The sequence below is a fragment of the Amblyomma americanum genome, chromosome 10 (genome assembly GCF_052857255.1).
Source record: "Amblyomma americanum isolate KBUSLIRL-KWMA chromosome 10, ASM5285725v1, whole genome shotgun sequence".
NCBI classification, from domain to species: domain Eukaryota; kingdom Metazoa; phylum Arthropoda; class Arachnida; order Ixodida; family Ixodidae; genus Amblyomma; species Amblyomma americanum.
In genome coordinates this window covers 32,838,843-32,856,667 of record NC_135506.1, presented here as the reverse complement: position 1 = coordinate 32,856,667, position 17,825 = coordinate 32,838,843, and the positions used below count along the sequence as shown (strand labels likewise).

At 45.1% G+C, this 17,825-nt stretch overlaps 1 protein-coding gene across 1 annotated transcript in view; it reads left to right on the top strand.

The window, feature by feature from the left end:
• Positions 1-2,309: 2,309 nt before the first annotated feature.
• Positions 2,310-17,825, top strand: part of LOC144106180 (uncharacterized) — a 38,262-nt gene continuing 22,746 nt past the window's right edge. Inside the window, exons 1-9 of the mRNA XM_077638918.1 lie at positions 2,310-2,398; positions 4,872-4,897; positions 6,313-6,343; positions 6,422-6,437; positions 7,176-7,267; positions 9,264-9,416; positions 10,683-10,727; positions 14,243-14,284; positions 15,203-15,223. Coding sequence (XP_077495044.1) covers positions 2,395-2,398; positions 4,872-4,897; positions 6,313-6,343; positions 6,422-6,437; positions 7,176-7,267; positions 9,264-9,416; positions 10,683-10,727; positions 14,243-14,284; positions 15,203-15,223 — 430 coding nt within the window. The 5' untranslated portion in view covers positions 2,310-2,394. The remainder of the gene's footprint in view (positions 2,399-4,871; positions 4,898-6,312; positions 6,344-6,421; positions 6,438-7,175; positions 7,268-9,263; positions 9,417-10,682; positions 10,728-14,242; positions 14,285-15,202; positions 15,224-17,825) is intronic.

Sequence of the window (17,825 nt, the reverse complement as noted above, 5' to 3'; positions counted from 1 at the left end):
AATCCTGCTCAGTAGCCGAGCGCCCTCACCACTGAGCCACCTCGGCGGGTCAACAAAATTTCTTCCGAGGGTCGGGTTTCGAACACAGGCCTGCGCGAACACAGCAGCTTCCCTGGTTACTTCATTACTGCACTACGCCAACACCGCCGCCCCAAACCCCGCGCGCTAATCCGGCAGTCTCTCGCGCCGGGTGTTGGTGTCGTCGTCTTCATCAACTTGCACTTGGGCGGCGCGAACTGGCGATTTTCGCTGGCCACAGCATTGGAGTACTGCGCCATCGCCGCGGCGGAACACCCCGCGTGCATGCTTTCGTGTTCACATCACGTGAGTAATGCCAAGTGCCGTCCGAACGTTTTGAAATTCAGTGGGAGAAATTTTTGTTCGGCAGAGTATGTACTTAGCCTGCTGCTGATGATGATGGCGATGAGGTAAGGGTCAGCATTTTCAATAACTTTACTACGTCGGGAGCCATGTCGCAACGTACAATTTTGGAGGATAGGTCAGCGCCTATACTTTCTTAAGGCATCTTGCTCGAAGCACGGATGCCACATAACTGCGCCAAGGAGTGCACTCTAAACAGAAAGGAGTGAAAATGGAGTAGCGCACAAGTTTTTATAAAATGGATTCAGTGCTCTAGAGAACAGCTTACTCCTTTCTTACTCCGGCATAGGCGTATTAATGGTTAGAGTGTTATCTTCACCCTCCATTGCAGCAGGGCCGTAATGAAACTTTCATTGGCTGAGTGTCCTTTATTAGCTATATTTTGCTCTTCAAATCTCGGCCTCTTAATGTTGGCACATGGCAAATGACGGGTATAGTACTTCTGATGTTCTTTTGAAGTTTTAGGCGGCACACACAATCTGTAAACAGCAGCAGGTACAAACCTTGCAGTGAAGGGCAGTTGACATTTCGTGTTGCTTTCTTGTAGACTTCATCGTCAAGACTATACCCAGATTACCTGCAATCATCTTGGAGCTCATTTCTGCTTGAAGCATTCAAAGAAAACCATTTAGAGGCCCGAAAAGTCACTACAGCGGGGGAGTTTGGAAGCGAGTCTTGCTGCAGAGCTTACCATACTCGTTCAGAAATATAAACCACGCTCTGCAATAGTGCACCAAAATTCAATGTCTCGTTACAAAATTTCGTATTCTTCCAAACTGAGAGTTGTGTCTTGAGAATGCATTAAATAAGGCGTAAGATGTCGGAAAGTGCTGTGGTAGCTTTTATATGGCACACGATGTCTACGGGTCACACTGTGATACGCACTCAACGGACACTGTAAGCACGGAGTTAAGGGATACCACTGTGACAGCGGAGCTGCGTCTCACCGCAGACTTCAATACAGTATAAAAATTTGTGATTTCTGTTACTGACTTCTTGGGTGACTTTCTTTTTGTATCTTTTTACGGATCTGCTTTTTATGGCTTACCGGCATTGACTGCTGCGTGACAAGGGCACAAGGCTCGAACTGAGCTCAGCTCAGCATGAGGCTGGCGCAGCTGCTAGAGGCTCATAACTGTAAATTATGAATTTATTGCTTTAAACAAAAGGCAGGAACTTGCGCAGTGGCCTTCCTTGCTGCGGCCGACTCAAAGAGCTCGACTTGTATTTATACCTTGTTTGTACCGCCGCGCCGTGCTCTACGAACATCCGGCATGTTTCCAGGCGTATGTACGCATAGTTGAAGGTGCAAAATTTTCGAAATCATAAGTAGGAAAGAATGTAAGTGCACAGAGATAAGTGAAATTTCGGTGCCCATTTGGTGCCAAATTTGAAACAATAGATCACTACCTGCTGTTCACCTGCCGCTTCTCTTCTTTGAGGAGACGCTTATTACAAATTCCATTTCGACAGTTGGGTCAGCCTGTGTCCACTGCAGTTGGCGCTTCTATGATTGCACGAAGCAACGGGAGTGTGCGCTGTGCTCTGCAAAATTTCCTCCTAGAAACACAGCGACTCCCGTTCTGAATTTCTTTTTCCCCGGTCCAGTCAAAGCGAACTCGAATCATTACATGCGCTATATCAGAATTTGCACAAAAAACCCACTGTAATTCGGTCCCTAGTTTTCAGGTCCACTATCGTTCCTCCATACAATATGTCATGTAATAACCTACGATTAATTTCTTTTTCTTCTTTTCCTTTTCCAAAGGTTTCTGTTTCCTTCACCGCCCGTGTGTTGGCCACTCCCCCGTAACATGGTATGTGCAACCTTTATTTGAGGCCGACCAACCATTTCAGTGCCACACTGGCAGTTGTATATTGCACAACTGCCAGCGCTGAGTAACTGGCATCCCGACCGCCATAGTGATCAGTAGCAGTGGTCGGCGGCGAGCGTTCGTTCCTGCACGCGCTGATTTTGATCACTGCCTTACAACTTACGCAACAGCAACGGTCATGGGTGAGAAATCTTCGGCTGTCTTTTCATTGCAGGCGCACTCAAACGGCCGAGCGGAGTGACGCCCAGCTTCTCGTTTTTGGCAAATATGACGCATTAAGTGCCCTGTTATGTGCACTCTTGCTATTGGCATCAGCGCTGTCAGTGGCTTAATCCCAAATGGCTAGAGAGATTAAGTGCGGTCGCCTAGAGGAGTTTTACCTGCGCACTTCGTTTTTTTTTTACCATAGTGTTGGCATAGTATGTAGTGGAGCCAGCAACAAAACACGAACACATGTTGTCCCAGCTCTCTTGTGTGTGTGTTCCCCTGATGCTTTTTTTTTCTTGCTGGCTCCACTTGCCACCATTGCCATTTTCTTTGCGCAAAAGAAGCTGAGAAAAGAAAAAAAATTGGAGAGGACACTTATGTTTCGCCTTAAGGGCATGACGCGACAGCGTAGTGGGTTAGGCTTTCCATTCTGAACCTACAGCGTTGTCAACGCCAATGACCCCAATGAATGCCGGCGGCTTATTCCTTCAATGCGGCGTTTTTGCCCCAGCGTTGTCATCGCAAACGCAAGCAGCGCACATCTCTCTGTCGCTACCGCCACGTACCTCAAAGCGCGATTGAAGTGTCCGCATAACCAGGGAACCAGTTATGCTCGTTTCCTTTCTTTTCATGACTATCTCAGAGATATCGAGAACATCTGCGGATTTTGCGGGGTGCGAGTCTAATAGTGCCTTTTGCGTACGGATGAAGTGGAGTCGACGACGTGCGATCCACAGTGCGAGTGAACGGCAGTAACGCGTGGTGGGATCGGTTGCGGTGAGAGCATAGTGCCCTCGTACAGTGGCTAGCGAAACTTGTCTGATCGCGCCGCCACGAGTTCGGTCCCCTGTCGCGGCAATATTTGATTTCTGCTTGTATATCAGGGGTATCAAGGGTCAAAGGTCGGGGCTTCAGGGACCCATCGATTTCTAGTGAAGTAGTGATTTCCAACTAAAATAACGCATTCAAAGACCGGATGGTAGGATGACCGAAGGCGAGACATTGCTGCATAATGACAAAGCCTCAGCGTGATAGGTAGAAGCTGTAGGCAAGGTATGAGCGAATGAGTCCGTATCCATGGATTACTCCAATGAGCGGCTGGCATCTTTCCACAAGCCACTACAAATTTGAAAGACAGAAATTTCCACCACCTGAAAGAACGTTAGATAAGGAGCAAGAGACCGCCTAGGGGAGATTCCAAATGAGATCCTTTATTAGTTCTATTTATTGGCAAAAATGTACCCAGATGTCTTTAACCCCGAGTGCAGGTTCTGTGGCCAAGGAGCAGCGTATGATCGCATACTATGGCAATGTAAAGAACCTCCACCGGAGGATATACAGTTGAAATTCCTTCTCTTGAGCAATGGGAGGCCGTTCTGGTCAGCTCGGAGCAGGGAATTCAAGCCTTGGCCACCGGCCGAGTGGGCCGCTAAGGTCGCCGCTAGCCATGGCCTGGAGGCCATCTGGCGCGGACCGTCTGCATTTTGACGAAATGAACGGTTTCCAATTCAATCACGGGAGGAGCTTAGCGCGCGAAAAATTATACAGAAGCGAAGCGCAATTGCCTTTGCCGACATTATATATGCATATCATTGGCTGCCAATTTGAGAACGATCCTTGCCCGAGCACGGCTCTTCTACAAGTGTATACGGTTTTTTTTTTTTTTTTGGGGGGGGGGGGAGGGGTGCTTTGTTTTTAAATACTTTGCACAGAACATTTTTTGAAATTTCAGTTTGATAGTGATTACAGCGATGAAAGGGCAAGTTCGAATTAGGCGATCTCAGGAGGCTGAGAATTCCAGATAATTGCGCGCAATTTGCCCTTCATCTCCACCACACTTTAGCGGCCTGTTGTGGAGAGGCTTACTGTGATCTCTGACATCACGGTAAGTAAAATTGTGAACAGCGTGTACGTGAGCGCGGCCGGCGCTTTTACTGGACACAATCAGCGTGTCTAGCCTGGTGGTGGTAACTTAACAGCGCTAACCAGTAGCGCTTAAATACATGGTGGGCCCCTCTGGGCCTCTACATAAAACCATGGGACGATGTATAGAAATATCAAGGCCCTTTCAGGCTGCTTGTTCCAGTAGAAGCCTCACACGTGAAAGTGTAGTACTTGTATATGCTTGTATGACAAATTATTTTTTAAAAATCTGGCGACCGCAGTGTGCAAAAATGCCCTGATTATCTGTGCAGAAAATGAATCGAGCAGTTTTATTGTGTCTGTGTCCCCGCGCGCTTATTAATAGTTACTTTATTTCACCGCCAACTAACCCAAGCTGTCACCATAATCGTTGTTAGATTTAGTTTAAGTTATAATTAGGGGATTAAGGCGCAAGAGACCGCTTGGAGGACATACCACCATAGTTATTGTTGTCTTATTGTTGTCTTTCTGGCTTGGATTTCTCTGGACGCTTATGACTGATTTTGTGCACACTCTTTCTTCTAGCGGAAGATCTTGACGATTATGACGATTATGACGATGGTAAGAGCTCCTCTACTTACACCCAGTAGCGAGTGCATGCCTTCGAACTTATTAAACAATACGTCTAAAAAACAATCTTTTTCTTTAGGCCACAACGGCAAGATTTTATTTTTAATAAGAGCATCAGTAGCATGAAAACGGGACGCATTGACAGAAGATGAGGACCTCAGTAAAACAAACCCAATCAGCTTTGTACAAATGGCTAGCTCCAAGAATAGGTTTGTTAATTTGTGAGTTCGTCGATTCCTGAACACCCTGAAATATTACCCTGCAATTCGTGTGCTGACTTAGGTTTTCGGTCTTGTGAAGCGGTACCCTTTGCGACCTTCAGTGTCTCTGAATCCTTGAGACGATATATGGTTAACAGCGGTATAGTTAATAGAGGACGTAATTGTAGAACTAGCGCGTTCACACCACAGGAATTTCGGGTTTCCAGCTCTTTCACGCTTTTTTTTGGGGGGACTCTCCGGAATAGCAGGTTGGTTTGCAATTGAACCCATTGAGAAATTTAGAACTTCCTGCGCTGATCTAGAGCTTGGCTATGTCCGGTTCTACCATCTATCCAAACTCTAGAAATAAAGACACTTCTAAATATTTATTTATTTATTTATTTATTTATTTATTGATTTATTTATTTATTTATTTATTTATTTATTTATTTATTTATGTACCCTTAGGGCCCTTTCGACCATTACATACGGTGAGAGGGGGGGAGTCAATTCCACAATATTGATTATAAAAAGCACGTAAGTAAAAAAGGCACTTCACAAAGTACACGGAGTAGTTTGCCGGCGAAAATTCAAGAACAAAGTAAAAGAATTTTCAGAGAACTATGTTATTTATACAATACATAATGTTGCATTCAACTGTTTTACACAGTCTTAATAAAATTACTATATGCACACATAATATCGATATGGGGATGCAATACAACGGGGAATACTTCTCTTTACATCAAGTGGGAAAGAAGAAACTCCGCATTGTAATAGCAACAAACCGACCAAGTCAGTTTAATATTCTATTCTGTCCAAAGCCACGAGGAAGGGTGCGTGGTCAAGTATGGAGGTGACATATAAACGCAAACTGTTTCATCGAGAGATGGCAAGTAGCAGAGGCGAATATTTAAACAAACTTCCGCGGGAAAATATGTGGCTAATTTTATATGGATGGTCCAAACGAGAAGATATGTGGGAGCAGGGCAAAGATTATTGGACAATAATCGATCGCAAGTACGTGAGCCGAGCTTTCTCCTAGGATGCTATAGTTTGTCTCGTGAGATTTTCCTCTCATTTTTAGAAGCTTCGTCTATAAGTTTCTTGACACGTCCTACAAACTGCCTCCTTGAGAAGTCCCCTGTAAATACACCTGCAGCCACGCACCAACTCTTTTTTTTTTACTCCTGGTAGATGAACCCGAGCAGACTTCCAGTACATCAGGTAAGAGTTTAGCTTCTGCTTGAAGAAAACATGCCACTTTTTGCCGGAGCGACAAAAAAAAAAAAGCCTTTTCAGCAGCAATTACTGGACCACCGTAAGTAGCACAAAGCATGCAAGCCATTACGGCATGTTCGGATAGAATACGGTAAATAGACCTTCGAGCTTGACTACGCCGAGTCACAAAATATTATTACCTGGCGACAAATACGAAAAAAATACATGGTCGTGGGTACGATTTCCGCCGACAAGTGCTCTCTCTGCAAGTCGCTGTCACCGCAGCCGACTTTCTCTGGTTCTTTGCGGCTGCAGTTTCGGTCGATAAGCCAGTTGGCTTCTGAGTGTGGCTGCCGTCCTGACTATCAGAATATGAGAAGCCAACGGACATTTAAACCAAAGAAAGCATATTTTTTTTTATCGTGGACTTCATTACTGGTGCGAATTGAGTGTAATCAGTTTATCAGAATGTAGAAGAGAAGACAACCCCATGTCTCTGGTGGCGCTTGTGAGCTCTGTGATGGTTATTCTACAGACAAAATCATAAACTGACAGTAGAGAAAGAGCAAGGTCAGACAGCCGCCGCCGTCTGAATGGGCAGAGCACCGAGAGCTACATGCGGAGTTCTAGGGTTCGTATCCCACCTATAGCACGCGGTTGTCTTTTTAATCTCTCTCTGGTTAATTAATGCAAAGAAAAACGATTGGTTTTTCTTAATTCCGTTGTGATCACCCCCACAGTTAAAAATTCTGCATGCTTTCCTTTGCTTCAATAAGTGTCGGATTCTTTCACGTGTATGTCATAACGAACTCTTGTTTCCTCACACTGCCTTCCGAAGCGCATCGGGCATGAGTTGGGCCCTGCCCATCGGAGCGGTGGTGCTCATCGGGGTTGCAATCCTGGTCGGCGTCTTTCTGCTCACGTCACACGGTAAGCGCCTTCTCGTATAGCAATTCATCGGTTCAGTCAGTAGCGATATGGTTATCAAACATTTGGCATTTCCGGGGCTGAGCCTTTAAACCTCTCCTCCCTCCTCTGTTGGTTCGCTGTTGCTTCCGCATTCGGCTATTGAGCACGAGGTCGTTGGTTCGAGTCCCAGTCGTCCCTGTCACGGGGCCGCATTTCCAGAGAGCGGAAATAGCAAAAAGTAGCGCCTCATTTCTGTACCACGTAGGTGCAGATCGAAGACACAAGAGCTGTACCCATCCCTTATAAAAATTTCTTTAGACAGTCTATAGACTGTCCATAGACTTTTGTTTATAATGTCTATAGGCTATAAACAAACTTTAGAGAACGGTCTAACAAACGAACACGTACGAGTTAGGGAACGGACGTTCTGTAGTCCCGTCCCCTCACTCGTGTGTCGTTTCAGTGAGTCGATATACTATGACCTTAACACTATGAAGCATGCTTCGGAGTCCGGACTCTTTTCTAACATTATTTTTAAAAAAATACAGCAATATTTGCTCTTCCTACGCGCAAGTGCGTAAGCGGTGATTTTCTGCTTATTATTAAACGCATCTTAAATTTCGCAAGGCAGTGCATGACGGGAGTTCAATGCTGATGTATGCAATTCAAATCTGGCAACTACTGTACAGCGCGCGAGAAAGTACGATGTAGCTGCGACACAAGATAACAGCAGAAAATTGACTGACGAAGAGAGATATTTTTAGAGGCTTTCAGTTCAATGAACGTTATTGAGAAAATGCTAAGAGCTGTACCCATCCCTTAGAAAAATTTCTTTAGACAGTCTATAGACTGTAAATAGACTTGTGTCTGTAATGTCTATAGGCTCTCTATAGACAAACCCTAGAGAACGGTCTATAGGCAATGTATAGATTTATGGCTGTACACTTGGAGTAGACTTTTGTCTATAGACAGCCTATATACTATGAATAGATAATAATATCTTTATGGTCTATAGACAGTTTATAGACTTCTTATATACTGTATTGCCTTCCTATAGAGATTTGTTTTTATCTATTCATAGTCTATAGACTAGATCAGAATGGATCTGAAACCGATGGAGGGAGAAATATAAATGCAGAAGGGCTTTTATTGCCAGACATTTTCACGCAGGAAATAATTTCCAATTTTAAAAAGTCCCAACATTTCAGAGCCGGCTTCCTTCCTTCTTCAGGGATAACAGTGGGCAGGTTGGAATTGCAAACCACTCCTAAAAACACACGGAAATTGTTTTACCTGTCGGTTCCTCCCGTCATCCGTGACGAAGCAGGGCCGGCTCCGAAACGTCAGGATTTGTAACATTGGAAACATTTAATGTACGAGCATTTTTATGTTCCATTATACATGCCCCAAAAGCCACCGTCCGCCGTATGTCGCCGTCTATGGCACGAAATTCGGACAATGTCGGAAAGCCGGTGTACGATGTCACAACACATGAAAGCGAACATGGACAGTCATGTATGGCGAAACGCAGCGTACTATCACCTATGAAATGCATTACTCGTCGTCAGTCATGACTCGTAGTCGTTTTTCCAACGTCTCATTGCTCGGCAGGTCACAAATAATGTAATGTAAGGTGCATTAAGTTTGTGCAAAGTATGCGTAGTCAGATTTATGACTAATAATTATTCTGCAACGTAGCATAACTAAGGTGAATAGAGCTTTTACAAAGACTGCATAGTAAATGCTTCGTAGTCATAGCCATGACTCATACTCATTCTAGAACCTAGCAAGCATCAGCGTTTTAATGCATTCGCATTCTCACGCGTAAGCAGCCTTAGGTGTTCCTGCCGAATTTTTCTGGGCGGAAATGCGTCCGAATTTACTATACCTAATTCCGAACGAGAGATACAATTCTGTCAGAATATTTAGTTTTCAGGAATGCTTTCACTTAAGCATTGATGAGTGGAGAGAGTTTCACAGCAGCCGACTGGTCTACAGGGTTCCGCACTCTCTGCAGGCAACTCCAAGTCCGGCGAGGTGCAAGTCAAGGAAGCTGCAGAAGGCGGAGGTGGTGGTGGCGGCGGAGAAACTACTCAGGCCGTGACGGAAGCAGCGGGCGCCAATGCCCTGCCTTCCCTGACCCCTCCCACGGCTCCGCCCCTTCCGGCAGGTGAGATGAGAGCGGCAACAGCGCACTGCAACCAACACTAACCAGGTTTCTTTTCCTTTGCCACCTGTCGCGCCACCGTTAAGCTCACCGTTAAGCCCAGTGCAAGCCCGGACGACGCGGATTTGACCGCGACCGCTCGAAAAATGAAGCGCGAAAAATAACCGTGTTGCTTTTTTGCCGCCGTACCCGTCTCAGTCAGTGATGGGCGATCGGTGTGGAAGGAAGGTGGCTTCAAGAAACACGGGAGACTGAACGACGATTTTTCACTATATCGTGTTTCCTAACATTGCATGGTTTTTTTTTTCTCCTTCGGGTGCAAAATTCTACTCGTCCACTCATGGACGAAATCATTTACGACTACCATCATGGCGATAAGCCTGATACACTTACGGGGGCGAGCGAAGCATTATTCTTGTTATTTTATTCAGATTCGATACACCCTATGTTCTACCACGCTTTTATTCGTACTTAAAATGTTGTTTAAATTCTGTCGGTGTTTTTAAATCGTGTCGTAGAGTGTGTGTCGATTTGAAACGTGCAGTCTCCTTTATTTTCAATCTTATTCTGCCTACCCCCCCCCCCCCCTCTTCCTCCTTTTATCTTTTTCCTTTCTAAATGCGTCAGGCCCATTGGGCCCATTGAGCTCCGGTCGCCTAATGCTCCACTGCCGTGTTTCTGCCACAACGCTGTTAACACCAACGCATGCAGTGCACACCTCTCTCAGTAAAGCCTTGTTGATCGAAGTGTAATTGAGGGGTCCGCTGAACATGGGAGCCAGTTATATGCGTTTCGTTTCCTTTCGTGACTATCTCAGAGGCTTCATATGCACCTGCGGTTACTGCAGGGTAGCAGGCTAACAGAAATTTTCGAGAACGGATGGAAGTTGATGAAGATGAAGAAGCGTAATGCACAACGTAAGAGAAATGCAGTTAAGTACTAGGAGTGATCGGCTGCAGTGATAACATAGCACACAATAAAGAAAAAGCGGCTACAGCAAAGTGGTCTCCGGCAGTCGCCAGCGAACCTTATCTGTTCGCGCCGCCACGAATTCGGAACCCAGTCACGACAATATTTATTTTATTTCTGTAGGTATCTGAGAGTTATGAATGATCAAAAGTCAAGGGTCAATGTTCGAGGCTTCAGAGACCCACCGGCTTTTTGAGGATTGGTAGTCAAGTAGTTTTTTCGTAGAAAAACTTCGTCTCATTACACACTTCAGCGTATACGCGAGTAGGTGCCAAACAAAATTTTCCTTCTGCTTTTCAGCAACGATGCTACCTGAGACTTCCAGGCGTGTTAGGACAACTAAGAGTAAGTAGAAATAAGTTTATTTTCACTTCTTTGGCGGTAATAAATCGCTTCCCATTTCATATAAACAATGTCACAGATAAACATCACTATAGGGACTGAACTTGACTCTGACCACTGCCAGTCGTGTTTTGTTGCATGAAGGACGCAAAATATAAACATCTCGCCTTTACACGCTAAATGCGCATATGTTAGAGATGTACTCTCCGGAAAAAGCTGGTTTGGGTTTAAAAATTGGCGTTGTAAAGATAGAATCTCGTGGGTTTACATGATGAATGTTCGCCCTGTCTTTAGGCTGACGGGATGGTAGCGGTATCAGTGTGGGGCCCTCTATAAAGCCCCGGCATCCCAATCACCACTTGATCACGTGACCAGCAAATGCACATTTTTAAGTGCAGTCACAACTCGGCACATTTAATAAAAACTTCACGGGCTCGTACAACAGATATGTAGAAGAAAGAATCTGTCAAAAGAACATCTTCGGGGTTAAGTCGCAAGATAATTTAAATGTAGTGACGGTGGTTAAGCTTTTTATGTGACTTAATTATTCACACCCCCATTATTCCACTCGCACCATGTCTCACAGACAAGAAGTCATAAGATGGCAAAGTCGCATAATTCGCTGTTGTTGGTGACAAATACGTACTACGACCTAGCTCATGTGATGATGCCATCTCGTGCGAATGACAAGGACTCGGTTTCAGGCCGCGGGTGGTGAAGGTAATGCGGTAACACTGGACGCTTCAAAATAATCATTTTTATGCGCGTTTTGATAGCTGCTTGTGCGAGCAATGGATACTGCTTGGACGACTGTGAACCACCTGATGGTATCGCTTATGTATATAAGGGCCGGGAGCTACAACAGAAAAGGGTAACAATGTCAACGATACCATCTTTAACCTACCTGGCTATGGGTCCGAATAGATAGGGACCTTCCGCTCTCTACCAACCAATAAACTTGGCCTGCTGCCTTGATAGATTAACGTGGGCCTCATCTTTTTTCCATTCTGAATGGCGTAACCTACAGTCACGGTCCTCTAGAGTTTCGCCTCTATCGAAATTGGACCACCGCGGCCAGGATAGAACCTGCGGCTACTGTCGCGAAGGACGCGGGTTTGATCTCTGCCGCGGTGGTCGAACTTCGATGGAGGCGAAATTCTAGAGGGCCGTGTGCTGTGCGATGTCAGTGCACGTTAAAGAACCCCAGGTGGTCGAAATTTCCCGAGCCCTTCACTACGGCGTCCCTCATAGCCTGAGTCGCTTTGGGACGTTAAACCCCCATAAACCTATAAACCATTGAGCAACCTTGAGCGAAAGTCGTGGACAGGACAGTGTATCCTGTGCGATTCCAATGATGAAAGGAAAGGAATCAACGAAAGCCAGAAATGCTTTAACGAAAAGATCTTGACTATTTCCTTCAAAGAGGTGATAGGAACTTGAAACGCTTCGTGATGAAAAATAAGTTAGGTATTGTGCTGAGAGCTTTTGTGCTACCTGAAAGGCACCTTATCTGAGGCGAAGAGACAGCACATGGATAAGATTGCCCGATAGTTACTAGCAACCCTCACATGGAACCAAATTTCATTCTGTGTTTTATTAACCTCTGCGTCAAAACGCGACTTCAGGCAATAATAAAACGGACCAGTATCGATTTAATGCGCTGTAAACAGGTACGAATAACTACATGCATACAGGCCTAACCACTCCTTTGCACAAAACAATTGCGCTTTGATGTGGCGGCTTGGAACGCCAAGTAATCACCACGTTGCTTCCGCATTCCAACTCGGATTCCTTTTATAATCAAAGACACGTGTTGGTTAAAACTAAATCTACAGCATTTTTGCAGCTACAACTACCGTGAAATCGACGCCGATGTCATCTTCATCACACAAATCTGTATGAGGCGTGAAATTAGTCTTTCGCAACCAGCTTTTTGGAAGAAACAATTCACTAAGCACTTGACAACATAGTAAAATATAATAAACCTTTAAAGCCTCCCTGTCTCGCTCTCCTCCTCGACTCACAAGAAACCTCACACATAGTAACTTTAATCTGCCACCGAATAATAACATCTACAGCGAAAGATTGGTGCGGTTTTCAGGAGCCAAGGTTTGGAATGCTTTACCCACGGAAATAAAAGAGTCGCATTAAACTAATAAAACATTAAGAACATATTTTATGAGCCTTACATGACCTCTGTGGTAGTCGTTCTCGGATTGTATTTCTTGTACAGTGTTGTTCTTGATAGATATTTACTCATTCTGCTGTAAAATACACATTATTTTGTTTTCTTCCCATTGTGTGCGGTATTTTATGGTCTTTCGCCGTTGATTTTGTGTTCTTAATTTTACACAAGTGCTGTGTCATTGCCATTATGTATTTTGCTTCTGAACCCCACGCTAGCCTCCAGCTATGGGTTCAGTCACTGTTTTGATCATTTTTATGGCAAGATTATGAATAAAAATGAAAATTAAATTAAATACAATAGCCGTACTTGACGTGCTGTGCCGTCTACGAGTCAAATTTTGTGAAACCAAAGATTCAGGCTCAAAACGTTCAATCCTATGTTATGAGCTACCCTGTTAGATTATTAACCGGTATATACAAACGAGGACACTTTCATTTACGCGAGCCGAATATTCTAGAAAACAACAACATATATTAATCAATGGTACATCAGTCAACATTTCAAGTGCTCGCCCGGACTTACAAGATGTTGCCTTTCTTCATTTGTACTTCGTTCGTGTTGAGTTTAAGAGGCAATTATAAAGTAGCAATCTGTAGCATCTTTTAAAAAGTTGTCAGAGGTGTGTATCTCAAAGGAAGGAATGACTAATTTCAAGGAAGGTTCGTCTTTTTCGGACCAACAGGCATGCCAGAAACCATGAAACTGCCGAAATCTAATGATTGCTTCCTCTGAGGCAAACTTGAGCCTAACTGCAAAAGCAAAGAGATATCAGGCACAGTAATTCCAACATCAACTAATAATCACTGACTAATGAATGTTAACTCTAAGGCGCTATATTTTAGGTGCCATAGTTATTCGCATAACGAAGACAGTTCATTAATAAACGCCCCTCCGACGTCATACGGTCATTAATAACTGTCCAAGTTTTAATTCACCAAAGCGTAAACTTTACCCACGCCACAAACGCGCATTTCAAGCTGTCGTTTTTTGGCCACAGTGTGCTCATGGTAGTAAACACTGTAGTACATCATATGGTTGAAATGTCACGGACTATGACAGCAAACTTCTGTTGCATGTGCAAAGTAGGCCAGCTGCACACAGCGGATGTGGGACTAGAAGCTTACATCATTCAGTTCCGTTTCGGGGCTGAGTTCAAAATTTTCATGTTCCCCGCCGCCGTGGCTCCAGCGTCTTAATGAAGTTGTATACCGTCGCTAGCATACATCTCCAGGCAGTTGTTTAAACATGATGTCGACACGGGAGGAACAATTCCTGAGAGCAGTAGCTCCCTCTAAATTTGATTACTTACGGTTCTTTTTTCTTTTTCCAGAAATGAAGACTACAACTGTTGCGACGACAACGACCGAAAAACGTAAGACTTATTTTTCATTATTACATTTTACGCGTACTGTCTCTTAAAGGGAATTAAAGCTGCAGAGAATATATATTCCTCCTTGAAGGCTAGCTAGTTGTTCACTTGCGCCTAATGAGAAACAGAGTAACGTGCACTGACATCGCACAGTAGACGGGCCTCTAAAATTTCGATGGAGGCTAAATTCTAGAGGCCCGTCTACTGTGCGATGTCAGCGCACGTTTAAGAACCCCAGGTGGTCGAAATTCCCGGAGCGCTTCACTCCGGCGTCCCGATAGCCTGAGTCGCTTTGGGAGGTTAAACCCCCATAAACGATAAACCAAATAGGGTATTGTGTAGAAAATTCCGGAAAACTCCATAGAATGTCGAATTCAGTAACTTCATCAGGTGGAATTGAAGATGACGGCTATGGTCACTCGAACGCGGCCAGTGACACAAGTCTCTTTTGAGGAAACGAGGAGAAGGCTTGGAAGTAATAAAGTATACGTCAGCTTAATGCTCGAAAGAGCTGAACAGCTGCAGATGCAAACCCGGAGGGCTTCGCTCAGCATTTAGTTCATAATCCTCGCGGTATGTTTAGAGTGGGTCATCAGAGCCAAGACGGTGCGCAACAGACTTTCCGACAGAATGCATGGCATGATGTTTTAGCGCTCCAGGTCAAATTTTTTTCTTGCGGCAAAGAAAAAAAGTATACAACTGTTTCCAAGCTGTGTTCGCTCGTCAGCCTCCGGAGCTAGGTAGAAGTGTGGTGTCCACCGAGTCTGTTCTGCTAGTTAGCGGCGCGATGAAGCCTGTACCCACCCTGTGATAGATTAAGAAATGTCCGCATATATCATCCACTTGCAATCTCAGTGGACGTTGTGCTATCGTTGTATGGGCAGATGTCGATATGAAAAACATTCCTCTTGACGTTTTCAGAAACAACAACAACGACAACAAGTAAGTGATGGGTAATATTTTTCACTCTATGCGTAATGCTCCGTTCTTGAAATTTCATATTCTTCTTTGAGCTTGTAGCTAGGAAATTTATGTTGCGCTTACAGCGGTGTCAATTTTCGTGCATATTCCACCGTAAAAAAAATGAAGCCATTTCGCGGTTATTGACAAGACGAGATAATTATCCGGCGCGTACTTAACATTTGTTGCAGGCGTCATATTTGTGTGTTTATATTTACACGGAGTTATAGTTATGAAAAAGTGTGCACGCGGTGAATCAAATGCGCGCGTGCATAAGGTCGGGCGCATTATCCGTATTGGGCGCTTGGGGAGCGAGCCCTTAAGCGCTGCAGTGCAATCAATGGAAGACATATTTGAGTCTGCCTGAGTTCTCCCACGCCTCCTGAAGCAGCTGCTCCAAAAGCAGCGCCTACCCTACAGAAGATAGAATTTCTGAAATGTCTCAAATGACAAACTGAGACAAAGTTTACTATTGTAACATGATTTTTACGTGAGCCACAGCGTGCATTACTCATCGTTGTGGAAAAAAAAGTTCCTGAATGCGGAACGAATAGCTTCAGTGAGAATTGGTTGGAGCTCGGAGACAGTCTTTCAATGTTCAATGCAGAAGCTTTCAATCTTGCCGTCGGAGAAAGGGCGAATATGTACAAAAGGTTAAATGTAAGCGTAGAAAGCCGACCTTGGGCGAATGCGAGTGTGTATTCCTTTTTTTTATGCGGAAATCTTCACTACGCTAGGTAAAGCAGTCTTCGGGTAGGCAGCGCAACGACCTTGAACGACCTTCAGCCCAACCAAGGATACCCGTGTATGACCATATGTGGTACAGTTATGTCGTCGGACCCTTAACCCCTGACTTTGACCCTTGACCTTTAGTTGACCGTTGGCATTGTGTCATCTTTGCGTTAATCTTTGACCTTAGAACATCCGTTGCGGTGATGTCAAGCCACGTGATGAGTAACCATGTGTGCAGAAGCTTTTCGCTGAATTCCAGGGTTAGCCAAGTTAAGCCAGTGCCAATTTTTTACCTGAAACGGGTCCTCGATACGATCGCTGGTCAGCATCGCCTCCCACCGCTCAAATGGCGTGTACTGCGTCTGTAAGATGGTTCTGTTTTGCCCCGCATCCCCACGAAATGTGGAAGAGTGTTTGGCGGGCTTGACTCCATAGACATGTGTCAGGATACATTGTTTGGTGCATGAGGGGAAGTTTGTGGAGTTGAGGGTAAGTGTTCGTTTGTATCTGACGCCAGGAGGCAGCGTCCTGGGTGTCTAATTTTGTGTGAGGAGGAGGGTATTCTCGGTGCTGGAGACACTAGAACTAAGCGTTCGTTGTACGTTGAGGGAATAGGGGTCCGTCCGCGAAATTTTCATACTTCCATTGTAGAACGGTGTAGTTGCTCGCTTTAAAAATGTTATTTGCAATTATTTTATTATTTTACTAGTTACTATCTTACCTAGACTTTATTAGGTTGATTTTGCTATTGGACGCAGCCATTTCATTCTTCCGTTTACACCTTTCGAAGCGAAAAGCTTCGCTAGGCTAGGCAAAGCAGTCGTCGCGTAGGCCGAAGAATGACCTTGGAGGACCTCCAGCCCAATCACGTTATCGTGTGTGACCATATGTGGTACAGTTATGGTGTCGAACCCTTGAACCCTGACCTTGGCCCATGACCTTTAGCTGACATTTGACGTTTGACCTTGCGTTGACCTTTGACATTTGGTGATCTTTGGGTTGACCTTTCACCTTAAAGGGGCTCCGAAACACCGCTTGAACGGATGCCGGTTACGCTTCAGATGGATTCTTTATGTCACACAGATGCTGACTCAAAAATTACGAGAATCGATGCAAACAAAATGCTGCCCTCAACTCGATTTTCGCGCAGCTTCCCATTCCCATTTCACTCTCCCAATAACGACACTCATGGCGACCAATCAAAACAGCCTATCTTTGCACGTGACAGAAGTTTGCCCTCCATGGTTGCCTGTTCTCTGTAACTCGTTCATGCCAAGGCTGGCAGCGCCGTTTGCATAGTTACAACAATCATGTGAACGCCCAGCTGACCCAGCGCTGCTTCACCGTCACGTCGACAGCGCAGAACGGAACACTGATCAGTGACGTTCCCTTACTTATGGATCCGAACTCGAGCGCGAGATACTGCGACGGTGTGACAGCCTGCGCAAGATATCAGACACATTTAGCATAGCGCGTACCGCTACTGCTTACCCCCAACCATCGCCCGTCGCTCCTAGCGCGCTGGTTGGCCACGGCGAGCAAGGAGCGCGCGCTGTTGACGGGAACGTGGCGCCATCTTGCGCCACCGCCCGGCGATTCTCCACAAACTGTCGATGTGCACTGCCTGCTAAATGTGAAACGAACGCATCCTTCCTTGGGACCGAAACGAACGCTTATAGAGTTCAATGGCTCGATCGGATCGATTCCGCAAAGCCGCTCTCAGATACATAGAGAGTAGCCATAAGTGTTTAGTGCTAGGTCGTAGGATGTTTACAGACAGGCGCAAATTCCTTCGATGCAAAAAGTAGCCAGTGCCTCTGGTGGCGTGTTTTTGTTTTACTTGATTTACAGT